The sequence below is a fragment of the Falco biarmicus genome, chromosome 9 (assembly GCF_023638135.1).
Source record: "Falco biarmicus isolate bFalBia1 chromosome 9, bFalBia1.pri, whole genome shotgun sequence".
NCBI lineage: Eukaryota > Metazoa > Chordata > Aves > Falconiformes > Falconidae > Falco > Falco biarmicus.
In genome coordinates, this window is record NC_079296.1 from 37,292,649 (window position 1) to 37,305,720 (window position 13,072).

General features: G+C 59.4%; 1 protein-coding gene across 2 annotated transcripts; it reads left to right on the plus strand.

Moving 5' to 3' along the window:
- Positions 1-343: 343 nt before the first annotated feature.
- On the plus strand, positions 344-12,824 carry CHST3 (carbohydrate sulfotransferase 3). 2 transcript variants are annotated; one of them, XM_056350783.1, is made up of 3 exons: positions 344-457; positions 6,987-7,216; positions 7,364-12,824. In XM_056350783.1, exons 2-3 carry the CDS (start codon positions 7,080-7,082, stop codon positions 8,592-8,594), a joined length of 1,368 nt encoding a protein of 455 aa, XP_056206758.1. In that variant the 5' UTR covers positions 344-457; positions 6,987-7,079; the 3' UTR covers positions 8,595-12,824. The 2 variants fall into 2 exon arrangements, with proteins under 2 accessions (XP_056206758.1, XP_056206757.1); XM_056350782.1 differs by lacking the exon at positions 344-457 and adding an exon at positions 5,392-6,639.
- Positions 12,825-13,072: the final 248 nt, after the last annotated feature.

Consider the following 13,072-nt stretch of genomic DNA (forward strand, 5'->3'; position numbering starts at 1 on the left):
CGGTGCCCGGGAGGGGAGACTCGCCTCGGCCCTGGTGGGACACTTTGGCGGGGGGACACTGCGCCCGCGGCCCCCCATTTCCCCTCCCAGCGCCCAGGCGGCCTCTCCCAGCGCGGGGCAATCCAGGGGCTGGGGCCGGCAGCTGCCGGGCTCCAGCCGCGGCGTGTCGGGCAGGCGGCGGGGGGGCTGGCCCGGGGACCCTGCCCGGCTCCGCCCCGGGACCCGCATCCAGGCGCCGGGACCGCTCCCCCCGCCGCCGCCCCGGGAGGGAGGAAGGAAGGAAGGAAGGAGGGAGGGAAGAGGGGAGGGAAGGAGGGAAGGAGGGAGGGAGGGAAGGAGGGAGGGAGGGAGGGAGGGAGGATGACAGCGCCGTGAAGAAAAGCAGGGGACCCGCTGCCCTCCCTCCTCCCGCTCGGCAGGACCAGGCGAGCTCGCCCCGCGAAGCGGCCGCCGCCGGGTAGGTGCCGCGGGGCCGGGGCCGATGGGGTTGGGGCCGGAGCGCAGCCGGGCTCCGGGAGCGGCGGGCAGCGGGAGCTCCGGGCCGCCCCGGGGCGAGGGGGGGGATGGCGGCGGGGGTCGGGCCTTGCTCTCCCGGCGCGGAGGGGAGTTGCGGGAAGTTGGGCGTGCGAGGAGGGGCCCCCGCCCCGACCCCTCCGGCAGGGGGAGCGGGGCCGGGCCGGGGGCGGCGGGGAGGCCGGGGGGCTGCGCGGCCGCATCCCCCCGCGGGGGCGGCCCCGGGCTCCGCCGGCTCCTTTGTGCTCCCTCCGGCCTCGGCCGCTCCTTTGTCTCGGTGCGGGCCCCCCGCCGCCCGCTCCCGCAGCGGGGCAGCGCCGGCGATGCCTGCCCGCCGGCGGGCCGGCCGCATCCCAGAGCCCTGCCGGGGAGGGAGAGTCCTCTCGGCTCATGCCCGCCCGAGCAGCTCGCTCCCTCGCCTTCTGTCGGGGAGAAAAGAGGGGAAAAAATAATACGTGAAATCAGGGCGAGCTCTCCAGCTGCAACGCCGAGCTTCCGTCCGGAGCGAAGCGCGCCTGGGTCGAGACAGGGAGACTTTCTCACAGCCATCCCGGAGTTGCATCATCCGGCCTGACAGTCCCTACCAGGGAGCACTGGAAAGTTGTCCTCGCCCTTTCCCCTCCTGCCCCGGGCCTGCTGGGGGACCCTGGACCTCAGCTGGCTGCCGACCACCAAAAGCCAGCGGCTTCTCTGCTGGAGCTGGGGCACCGGCACCCTAGCCACACCGGGCACCCAGACAGGCCTGGCTGCCGGGGGTTACCTCGGGGGGGAAAGGGCCACCCGGGCAGTGTCCCCACTCAGCGCCTGCCGGGCTTTCAGCAGCCACTCCCGGCCACGTTTGAGGGAGCTGCCCTCCTTTGCACCGTGGGACCCGAGCCTGGCTTTTCCTTGGTCAACGATTTATAACACCACGCCAGGACAGGGATTGAACTCCACAATTTTCCCACATCTACTGCGTTGCTTCAGTCTAGGATTTGTTTTCACACACCCCAGTCTCCCTGTGCTGCCAGGACCCAGGCATGGTCTGTATTTTCCCAAGGGCAGGAGCGACTCACTATTGGCCCAGTGAACATCTCTCACCACCAGTCCCTCACAGAGGTCCCCAGAGGGCCAGAGACGCCTGTCTCGGGGTGAAAAGGGAGCAGAGCAGGGCACAGAGCGAGCGGTCTCTCTGATTTTGGGGTGGGTTTGGTCTAGGAGCTTCCAGGCTAGTGTGGAGCAGTGAGGAAAAGGAGCGCAGGGCAGTGGGAGGGACCGTGGCTCTGCGCCCCAGAGAAAGGGCTCATTGAAGCAAGGACGGGCATTTGCGGTTCCCAGCGTGGCCAGGGGGTGACGGCACGCACAGCAGCCAGCATTGTGCCACTGGTGCCGAGCAAACAGGGCTGGGCCGGTCTCTCGCCTGTCTTGGTGGTCTGCTGTCCTGCCCCCCTTGCTGCCTGGCAGGCTGGCGTGCTCAGTCACGCACCTTTGCTGCAGGTGCTGCTGTAAAACCTACCCCACTGGTGTCTGTGGTTTCCAACAAGTTGGTTTCACAGTTGTAGGTGTTTTAGCCAGCTCAGCTGGTCCCTGCTAGCTCCTGGTCCAGATCAAAGCCCAGAAGGCTGGTCCCTGCCTGGCAAGGCAGCCTGGCACAGCTGCAGATGCACGTGTTTTACCCCCATGCCCAGCACTGTCGTCTCTGGAAGTCCTGAAACATGATGCGTTCGCTCAGGTGCCAGCAGCAGCTGTCTTCTCTGCTGGGTCAGGAGAAAACACCTCTCTTTGGACACCACCCAAGGTGAGGGAGAGCAAAGACCAGCCTGTCCTGACGACGCTGGTCCTGTCACCGGCAGTATTCTGCCCGATGCCAGCCTCTAAATCCCTTCTGGGCAGTGCTTTTTGGGACACAAGAAGCAAGTACAGCTCATCTGAGTCACCCAATACTCAGCGTGCCTTCTCAGGGGGCTAACAGTAGACAGAAGACAACCTCGTGCACCTGGAGTTTGACAGCACATGCAATGACAAACAAGTTAAATGGTGCTTGTTTGTACCAACGCCGGCTACTGCTGCTGCTCCTGAGCATAACCTCCCATCTCCGTGCTTACCTGTGTGCTTCAGCTCCTGGGGGTGGCTTTGCCCTGGGTGCCCAGTTTAGAGAGGAGCAGAGGACCAAGCCAAGGCAGGTCAGAGGGGCAGAGCCAGGAAGGGAATGAGGAGGAGAAACAAGTGTGACCCTTTTGTTAACTGGAGGGACCAAATACATGGAAGAGCAAACCCCTGGCCGTGTCCCCGGAGGGCTGCCCAAGCCAGAGGGGCAGCACATCTGCCCTTCCCATCCCAATCCGCTCACATCGGGGTTTCTCTGTGCCATGGTGGGACAGGCTGGGGCTACTGCAGGTGCTGGCGCCCTGTCCCTGCCCGCCCTGTTTCTGCCCAAGCCAGAAGGACTTTGCATTCCCAACTTTCTCCTCCAACAGGCAGCTTCCAGGCTTCAATTTGATGAGGCCTGGGGCTATTCTAGGCACTTTATAAATACTGTAAGAGCTGACTTCCCCCCTACCCCCCACCTTCCCCTTTTTTAGCTTGAATACATGTGTTTTTAACCATAAAATACCTGCCCGGACAGCCCCCTTAGCTGCGCTGTGGGGAGCAGACTGAAGTGGTGCCACACTTGGAGAAGAGCCAGGGGCAGGATGAAAATTGCTGGGAGATAGAAGCACAGCGGGAAGGTCGGTGGTGTGTTTCCCAAGGCCAGCATCAGGAGGAAGTCAAGAGCGGCAATAGTTGATAGAGTAAATACAGAGGGATTTGGGTTTTGTTCCCCAGGTTGCAGGCAAAGAGCAGCAGGGAGAACAGATAAGCCTCTGCACCTTATCTCTTTGTTGTTCTGCCCCTGTGTTTTGCTGGCCCATGTTGCTGCTGTAAATCTGATAAAGCAAAGCACTGTGGAGGAAATTACTAAGAGCAGCAGCAGCAGGTCCCCATGAGCTCCTTTCTCCCAGGTAGGAATGCACAGGAGTGGACGAAGGGGTAGATGGACAGAGGGATCTTGGCAGTGAGGGAGCTTGCAAGTAGGTGTTTGACTGCTGTTCCTTGTCTGGAGCTCAGTTGCTGCCTGTTGAGTCACTCGAGGAAAATGTGACTTCATCCAGTCACACCTCCAGCTGGCTTCCCCCTCCAGCCTGCAGGCATCTTTCTGTTCCTGGATCCCACCTGGTAGGTGTTCAGGGAAGCCGGAGGAGGGGGATGAGAGCCCCAAAGCTTTGTGAAAGACCTTCCCTTTCCCAAAATGGAGCCCAAAACCCCAGCTCCACTCTCCCAGGCCGGCAGTCCTGCGAAACGCCCTGCAGAAAGGTGACAAGAGCATCCCTTACCCCCTTCCTCTCACTATGGGGCTTTGCTGTCCTTGCCCTGGGGCTACACTGCTCTTCTCACCCCACCTACCACACCAGTGGGAGCATCCCATCCATCCCATGAGCTGACTTGCTGCAGCAGACTTGGATGATTTGGCACCTCCGTTACAGAGTCCTTCCTTCTTGCTCTGGCAGGGTTAGGTTAACTTGCTAGTAGTGGTGGATATATACACCTGAGCAGCTTTGCATGGAAACAAAACCCGCACCACCACCCGAAAGAAAAAGCCCCTTTGCTGGCTTTGACTCAGCTGGGAAATCCACAGAGCTTTTTATCCTCCTGATGGTGGGAATCATAGCCATCCCTGCTGAAATGAAAAGCATTTCCAGCCTGAGGGATAGGAAAAAGCAAGGAGCAGCACTGGGGGAGTTCCCCCATGCTAAGCGTGCCACCTTCCATGGCAGTGCCCCTGGAAATTATTCCACTTTGCTTTGAGATGCGCAGAGTAAGAGGAGAGCGTTGGCCGGCTGCTGCCTGCGGGCACCAGAGGTGATGTCTGTCTGTCTGCTTACACTGGCGGGCACACATCCCCTGGGAGCGGCCGCGGGCGCTGCACCATGGCACAGTAGCAGCATCCCAGTGGCTCTCCTCACACATCCCAGCCCAGCGGAGCCCCGGCAGGCGTCCGGTGGGGAGCACATGGGGCGCACAGAGCCCCTCTGTTCCCACTCACAAAGGGACGCTTGTGGCTTGCTCACTGCCCCGGCTCGCAGGCCCCAACGAGGAAGAGCTTTAGGACACCAAGCAGTCCCAGCCAGCCTCGCTGCGTCACCCCATGTGTCCCCCAGCCCCATGGATCAGCCCTGCACGGGCCCCTACGCTTGTCGCCGCCGCCCTGCAGGTCCCGGGCAGGATGTTTGCAGCTGGCTGTTTATTTAACAAATTATGTCTGCCCCAGGCCTGTGAATCAGGGTTTTTGCCAGCGCTGCTGGAAATGGCTCTCTGTGTCATCCCCACGAATAATTCCTGGTCTGTGGCTCATTTGTGGTTGGTTGGCTGGGGGCAATAGAGGGGGAAAACCCCGTGCTGGCTTTGCCCAGGGATCTTGTCTGAGCAAGCGGTCGATGCCATCTCCCACTGCTTGCGTGCTCGGGGCAGCGAGGGGACAGTCCCCTGCCCTAGGGAGGCAAAGGAAGGGATGCAGACTGCCTCTGCCACTGCTTACCAGGTTGCCACAAACTCAAAAGTCCTTTGCAGTGGCAAAGCCAGTGGCTTTGCCAGGTGCTGAGAGACATGGCCACACACCGAAAACTTTGTATATTTTTTTTCTTCTCTCAGTTGCTCAAATTCTCTGACAAATGCTGTCATCACAGGGGCACCGAGCAGGACTGAGGAGGGGGGGACTTGGGAGGCAGCACAGCAAAAGGCACCCATCCCAGCTGCTGGCCTGTCCCGTCCCTGAGGAGCAGCCAGTTGACAAACTAAACTAACAGGGCTGTTAAACACACACACATGTTGGCCGGGGCGGGGGGGGATGCTGGTGCCACTCGCTGCAGGGGGAAGGGGGGAGCTGGGATGCCACCAAGGGAGGGCTTGGGAGCTGCCGGGGCTCTGTAGGGTCCCTGCAGCCCACCAAAGTCCCAGTTTCCTGGGTGCATGGGTACGGGTGTCTCTTTAGCAGCTTTTGCTGGGAAAGAGATGGCTCAAAGCCAAGCCCTGGGAGCAGAGTGGTTTGTTCAAGCCAGGAAACTCCTGGTCCTCCCACAGAGAGGGCCGGGGACTGGGCGGGCTGGGATGCTGCCCTGGCCATGGGGCACATCCCTCTCCTCCTGCCCACATTCCCTCCTTCCCAGTGGGAGGGACATACAGTGAGCAACACCAAAAAATGCACATTTTGGCTGAGGACAGCGCTGAGGAGTTTTGGGCGTGACGCAATGCCTGGCAGGACTTCCCCACTCCACACCCTGCTGGGGCTGTGGGTACCGCAGCTCAGCCAGGGCATCTCCCCTCCAGCAAACCCTGGGGGTCCCCCAAAGGACCAGGCTCCGCTGGGCTCCCCCTCCATCACCCCTGAAAGCAGAGGCAGGACAGGCTGCTAGGGTCACACTGGCAGGAGCCAAACCAAAGCTAAATAGACTTTCCCTGAGTCACCGAAAGTCTGGCCAAGAAAACGGGATGAGCAAACAGCATCACCCACGCAGCCAGCCGCCGGCCGTGCGAACCAGCAGCCAGGTAGCAGGTGCCAGCAAGCTCTACGTGTGTAAATTTGTGCACACGATACGTACTAGAGACCCACCTCAGGGTCCTGAACGGTGGCTTTGGCCCCCAAAATCTCCACCATGTCCCAGCTGGGATCTGGGTTTGGTGCAGCTCAGAGGGGCTCCCGCCATCACCCCGATTTCATTGGTGCTGGGAGGAGGAGGGCTGGGGGTGGGGCGGTCCTTTCTGCTGGGCAGGAATGCTGAGTCTCCTGGTGGGAATTGCATCCCACACCAAGCAGCTGCACCATCGTTTGAGTTTTTTTTCTTTTTGGAAATAGCCCCCAGGAGCATTTTATGCCCCAAGCAGGACTGGCGGCCACAACAGCAGTTTCTAGCCCGCCGTCATTCTAGAAACCCTCTGGGTTTCATTTTCGTGGCTGAGCCACCGCTGCTGTACCACGGGAAGGCGGAAGCTGTGCAGCCCCACGCCGGGACCCCACGGCAGAGCCTGCAACCCTCCCCAAAAGTAGCTCTTTCCAGAGGCTGGGAGCCATGACGCCCTGTGGATCGGGATGAGGAGCTGCTCTCACACCTAGTGGGGACCTTGCTGCTGGCAGCAGTTTTTTGGCTGGCGGGGAGCAGGCAGCTGTCGGGGCTCTGGGGATTGGGTTTCAGGGCTGGCAGGGGCAGCCGGCAGAGGCATGAGAAGGGGTCCTGTCAGGAAGATGTATTTTGGGAAGGAGGGGGAGCAGCTGATGGGGGCTTCGGGCAGCTGCTCCTCACAGGCAGGATGGGATCGGTAGGGGGGAGCTCCTCCCTTCTTACTGCTCTTGTCAAGACCTCGTTGGTCATCCCTTGTGGGAAGGGTCAGCCTCTGACCCCTTCCCACTCTCCTGTGCCTGCAGAGAGCCACCACTGCGCTGACCCTCCTTCTCCCCACAGGCAGGGCCGGTGGGGCAGAGGATGCCGGGCAGCTAGCCTAGGACAACACCCCCACCCCCCCCGGCAGGCAGGAGGGACACGGGTGTCCCCTCCATGGAGATCCGACGTGCTTTGCCCCAGGATTTCTGGGAGCTGCTGCACTGCCTGAAGATGAGGAGCAAGTACGCCGTCCTACTGGTCTTTGTCGTTGGCCTTGTCATCATCGAAAAGGAGAACAACTTCATCTCCAGGTAGGGAGCAGATACCTAAGCCACCCCACACTTTTAACCCTTTCTCTCCCACATCCCAAGCTCCTGTGCAGCGGGAGCCCCCTGAACCCCCATGCTGGGACACAGGGGTGATCCCGGTCCTCCAGGCTGGGCTGTGTCTCCCTGCAGGGTGTCAGACAAGCTGAAGCAGTCTCCACAGGCGCTGGTGGAGGCCAACGGCACAGAGGCCAGCCCAGCGCCAGCTGAGAATGGCTCACTGGCCTCGCTGCGAGAGCTGGATGCTGCCTTCTCCCAGCTGAGGTCCCACCTGCGCAACGTCACCCTGCAGCTGGTGGGCGAGGGGGACCCCGGGCCACGGCGGCATGTCTTGTTGATGGCCACCACCCGCACCGGCTCCTCCTTCGTGGGGGAGTTCTTCAACCAGCAAGGCAGCATCTTCTACCTCTTTGAGCCCCTCTGGCACATCGAAAGGACGGTGACCTTCGAGCCAGGGGGAGCCAACGCAGTGGGCTCAGCCCTGGTGTACCGGGATGTTCTCAAGCAGCTCCTCCTCTGTGACCTCTACATCTTGGAGAGCTTCATCTCACCAGCACCTGAGGGCCACCTGACACCCTTCATGTTTCGGCGGGGCTCAAGCCGCTCTCTCTGTGAGGAGCCCGTCTGCACACCCAACGCTAAGAAAGTCTTCGAAAAGTACCACTGCAAGAACCGCCGCTGTGGCCCCCTCAACATCACCCTGGCCGCCGAGGCATGCCAGCGCAAGCAGCACGTGGCCCTGAAGACGGTGCGCATCCGGCAGCTGGAGTTCCTGCAGCCGCTGGTAGAGGACCCTCGGCTGGATGTGCGCATCATCCAACTGGTGCGGGACCCCCGGGCTGTCCTGGCCTCTCGCATGGTGGCCTTCTCCGGCAAGTACGAGACCTGGAAGAAGTGGGCATCCGAAGGGGAGGCTCCCCTCCGTGAGGAGGAGGTGCAGCGGCTGCGGGGCAACTGCGAGAGCATCCGTCTGTCAGCAGAGCTGGGGCTGCAGCGGCCGGGCTGGCTGCGGGGTCGCTACATGCTGGTACGCTACGAGGACGTGGCACGGGCGCCCTTGCAGAAGGCAGAGGAGATGTACCGCTTCGCCGGGCTCCCGCTCACCCCCCAAGTGGAGGAGTGGATCAGCAAAAACACACAGGCACCCCGTGATGGCAGTGGCGTCTACTCCACCCGCAAAAACTCCTCTGAGCAGTTTGAGAAGTGGCGGTTCAGCATCCCCTTCAAACTGGCACAGGTGGTGCAGGACGCCTGCGCCCCAGCCATGCACCTCTTTGGCTACAAGCTGGCCAGCAGCCCCGCCGCCCTGGCTAACCGCTCCTTCAGCCTGCTGGAGGAGGCACAGCCCTCCTGGGTCACATAACGATGCAGGAGGATGGCGGTGGGGGGGCGGGGGAAATGAGGAGCTGTGGCCGTGCTCCCAGCTGGCCCACAGGAGACCAGGGGATTCCTGCTCCTGGAGATGCTCCTCGCTACTGCCGGGTGGAAATCAGCAGCCCCAGGAGCCGGGGCATCCTGGCAGAGCTGACTCCAGGGTCCCACAGAGCCCAAATTACACAATTTCTCCAGGAATGGGGAAATCACAAGGGTGAGAGGCAGTGGGGAAAAGTAGGGGATTTGGCACCAGGGCCACCTCCCCAGCTCACAGGCTGCACTGAGGAAGAGGAGGAGGGCGAGGACAAGGTGAGGAGGCAGCAGAACCAAGCACCTCCGCATTGCCACCCCTCCAGCTAGGACAAGGCGAGGACAAGACCCCCATGGTGCCAGAAAGGACCCAGACCGAAGAGGCCTTACTGGTTTAGTGCCTTTATACACCAGCACAGACTGGGAACTGCCCCAGAGGCATGCCAGGGCAGGAATCACCCACGGAGCCCTGGCAGGCACTTGGGCTGTAATTAAGTGGGGTGACTTTGTGGTTCGGTACTCTTCAAAGTTAGTTTGGGGGGTTTGGGGTTTTTTCCCCCGCCCCATGCATTTGTGTACCAGGGTTGCAAAGTGAATTTATTTATTTATTACACAAAAAAAAAAAAAAAAAAAGAGGGGGAGGCAGATCAAGGAGCTAAGCCCAAAAGTCAGACCAGCACAGTATGTTGCAAAGAAACAGAAAGACACCTAGAGCCAAGGTGGTAGAGGTCAGATTTCAGACCACCACGTACCCTGCCGCACGACCCCGGGAGAGCCCCCGGGGTCTAATGAGCTATAAGGCCCCCAGACCCCCAGCGGAGTGCAGCCAGTGCAGGGGCTACACCCACCCAGCACGGTAGCTACTGTGAACCTCAGTGCCTGCTGGAAGATGGTTGGACTTATTTAATTAAAAACAAAAATACATTGGCACAGAGTCCAAAGCACCTCCTGTCTCATTTGGTATTCATATGCGTCCCCCACCCAGGGGGAGCCCCAGAAATACTTGCCGGCAGCATCAGTGGGTGACCAATACCTCGTAGAGGTATAGGGAGTTGCAGGGTGTTTACCACATGCAGAGATTCAACCAGCAATAGCCTGGCGCCAAGCTGCCTGCCCACCCCCACCCCCACCCCACCCCCAGTTCACAATTAATGGATTTAAATGCCTATTTTTAGCCTGCTTTGCAGCGCATCCTTTTACTCCCCGTTTATTTTGGGTTACGGCTGCCCAAGGGAGAAGGCAGGCATTTTGGTGGAGGGTAGCAGTTGCCTCTGCCTAAGACTTACCGGGGGAGCCCTGAGGGGTCCCCACTGCCCCCCAGGCATGGCCAGCAGCCACACGCCACTTCTCCCCAGCCAGAGCTGTTGGCCAAAAGCAAAAATAAGTAAGTAAAATTAGGCAGCAGCTGGCCACAGCTGGGCTGCGTTTCTGCCGGCAGAGGATGGCCGGGAAGAACATGCTGGGCTCCAGTGACAAGCCACGGCTGGGGCGCTCACAAAAGCCGTGTTTTTGACCCAAGAGAGAGAACAGAGGCAGCATTGAGGAGCGCGGGGCCGGCTGGCGGGGAGCAGCCATGCCGGAGCCCTGGGCAGCCACCCGCCCGTGCCGGCTGGAGAGGTGTTCTGAGCATGGCTGCCTCGCTGGCTGGGAGCATCTGGCCTCAAGGTGTGAATTCAGGGTGCTCGATGCTGGCTGGCTGGGGAGAGGGGGCAGAAGTGGGCTTTTTCTTTGCTTTGAGCGGCGTGGGCAATACCATCATCGCTCGCAGGCGATGGAGAGCAGTCAGCCCCCTCCCTGTCTCACACAGAGCTCTCGGCATTGCTAGCGGCCCTGGGTTTGCTGCCTGAATTGGGTTTTGTTTGGAGGCTTCCTGCTGGGTAAGTGGTGGGGTCACCGAGGTCGATCGGATACTCCACAGCTGCCTGCTGAGAAAAGGCCACGGAGCTTGGCCAGCACGAGGGGCAACACGGCCAGACCCAGGGCAACAGCTACAGGCAAACGCCTCTCCTGCGCTTCTGCAAAAGTACCCATTAGGTTGACTTTGGCAAAGCAAATAAAGTTCAAATTAATTGCTCCTTTGCAGAACAGCACAAGGGGTAAATAGCTCTTAGCTGCCAGAGCTGGGAAGGGGATGTCAGAGGGGCATCCAGCATCCCCTTCCCATCCCACCCTGCACGGAAGAGCCTCAGGGCTTGGGCAAAGCAAGGTTTAGGGGGCAAGGACAGGCAAATAAAGGGAAATACAAAGCAATCCGTGAAGGATGGGAGAACAGGGCTGAGCTGAGGCCAGAGGGGACGGTGACAACTGCCAGTTCTCACCTGGGCTGCCTGCACAGCCTCAGCCCTGGCTGGCTCCAGCCTGTCATTTCTAGCTAAGCACCAGCATTTCTTCCTGGACGCCCTCCAGCTTCCTGTCAAAAATGCCACAGGACAGAAAGAAAACGCACCCCCAACCCATGCAGATTTCTGCAGGGGCTAATTGCTCCCATTAAACCCACGAAGCCGTGACTCCCACACAGTGCCAGACGCATTGGGAAGCCACAAGGGACACACGGCTCCTTTTGAGACTAAAGCAGCTGAATTCTTCCTGTGCCAACTGGGGAGGTTTGTCCCCCCAGGAGAGGCACTGCCTGCTCATCTCACCCCAGCCACTGCCAGGCCTTACCCTGGTCCTTCTCTATAGGAGGAAAGGCATGGATTCAGGAGGAAAAGCACATTGGGAAAGCCCCAGCAAGAGGCAATGCCATAGATTGAGAACATACCTGCATTCAGATGGGTCACACAGGAAACAGGAGCCACAGCAGATGCAGCATCACCCTTCTTCCAACAACACCAATGCAAAAACACCCACTATCCTCCCTTCAAGGGATTCAAGCTTTCAGAAATAAAACAGCTCCTGAAAGGATAAGGTTTGCCTTAAAACAAGCAAACAAATAAAAAACACCCTCCCACCCCTTACTTCCCCAGCCCAAGGCTGCTCCCACCCCTTTATAACCTGCCCTGAGCCGGTCAGTGCCTGCAGCTGCGCTGCCTCTGGGCTCACCCGCTCAGCCTGCCACAGCTGTGTTTTGGGAGAAATTCAGGCACATTGTGGTGATTCTTATTGTCACCAGAGAAACACTTTCTGCAGTAGCCTAGAACAGCAAGGGGACACATGTCCTGTGGGACAGGGCCACTAGCCGAAGCCTGCTTCTCCTCAGGGTTATTGGAGGTGACACGAGATGATGGAGCACCAGAGAGAGCTTTAATAAATTATGTATGCATGGCTCCTTTCTAAATGGGATCTTTCTGGCTGACGCTTCCCTCTGCCAGTCTGATCCAGACTTGACTTTGGACAGCAGGTACACGCTGCTGTTTCTCTGCCTCCCTCTTGGAGACACTCGGGGCTTGCTGGGGCCACGCTGACGTCACTGGGCTTGCCATGGAGAGGCCATTCTTGCTTGAGTCAGAAGATGCCTGGCCCACCAAGTAAGAGAGCAGTTGAGGCTCTGAAATGCCACCTTAGATGCCATGCAGTTTAAAGGTGCCCAGGTGGCGAACTGCTAACATCAGCTGGCAGGGTGGATGCCTGCTGGGCCATGAAGCCAAGCCACCAGGCTGGCCCATGGAAATGCATAAAAAGGCCTTTTTCCAGCTTGGCACAAGGTTTGTCCCAAACATCAGAAGTCGTGGCTGCTCTGCTGGCTGTCCTGACCACCCCCCCATCCTCTTTTCCTCACTTGCTCCAGCTCCATTTAATGGGATCGGATGAGCTAATCCCTCATGTCCCCTAGCAGTGCTATCAGATGGGATTTCTGCACCGTGCCAGAGGGAAACCCATTGCCCAAGCAATCGTGTGCCCTTACAAGCCCCGCTGGCTTCTGCTGGAGACTGGATCCACCCTTGCCCTTCACTCCATTGCAGTGCTTGGTGTGGTTCCCACAGGGAGCTGATGCATGGCTACGGCTTCACCACCCAAATCCCAGGTCGGTGGGGGGACCTGCGGGCCAGTGAGGGACTGGGGGCTGCAGCACACATGGACATTTCAGCATTAAATGACAGCCTTGTTTTCTGTTGTGTTTTTTTAAGAGACTGCATGCCTGACCAGACCACATTTCTTGGTCTGCATCCCATATTTATCCTGTAATTACACCTTCAGACAAAGGCTGCCTGTCTGTGAGACCGATTTTTTTAAGGACACAGTTTTATTATATGCTGTGCTTTCACTGTAATGAAATCTGGGGGGCGGGGGGGGGGGGGGAGGACATGGGGGGATGGAGACGGACAGGGAACAACTCCCCACAATTTGGGAGTGAAAGCTGTTCTTTCTTGAATCCTTCCCCAAGAGTGAAGGAGCTTGCCTAAGCCCTCACCCTTCCTATTCTTGGGGAAAACCGAACCGCTGACATCCTTACTGCTTCTCTACCACCCCATGAGGATTAATGCCACAAAACCCCTC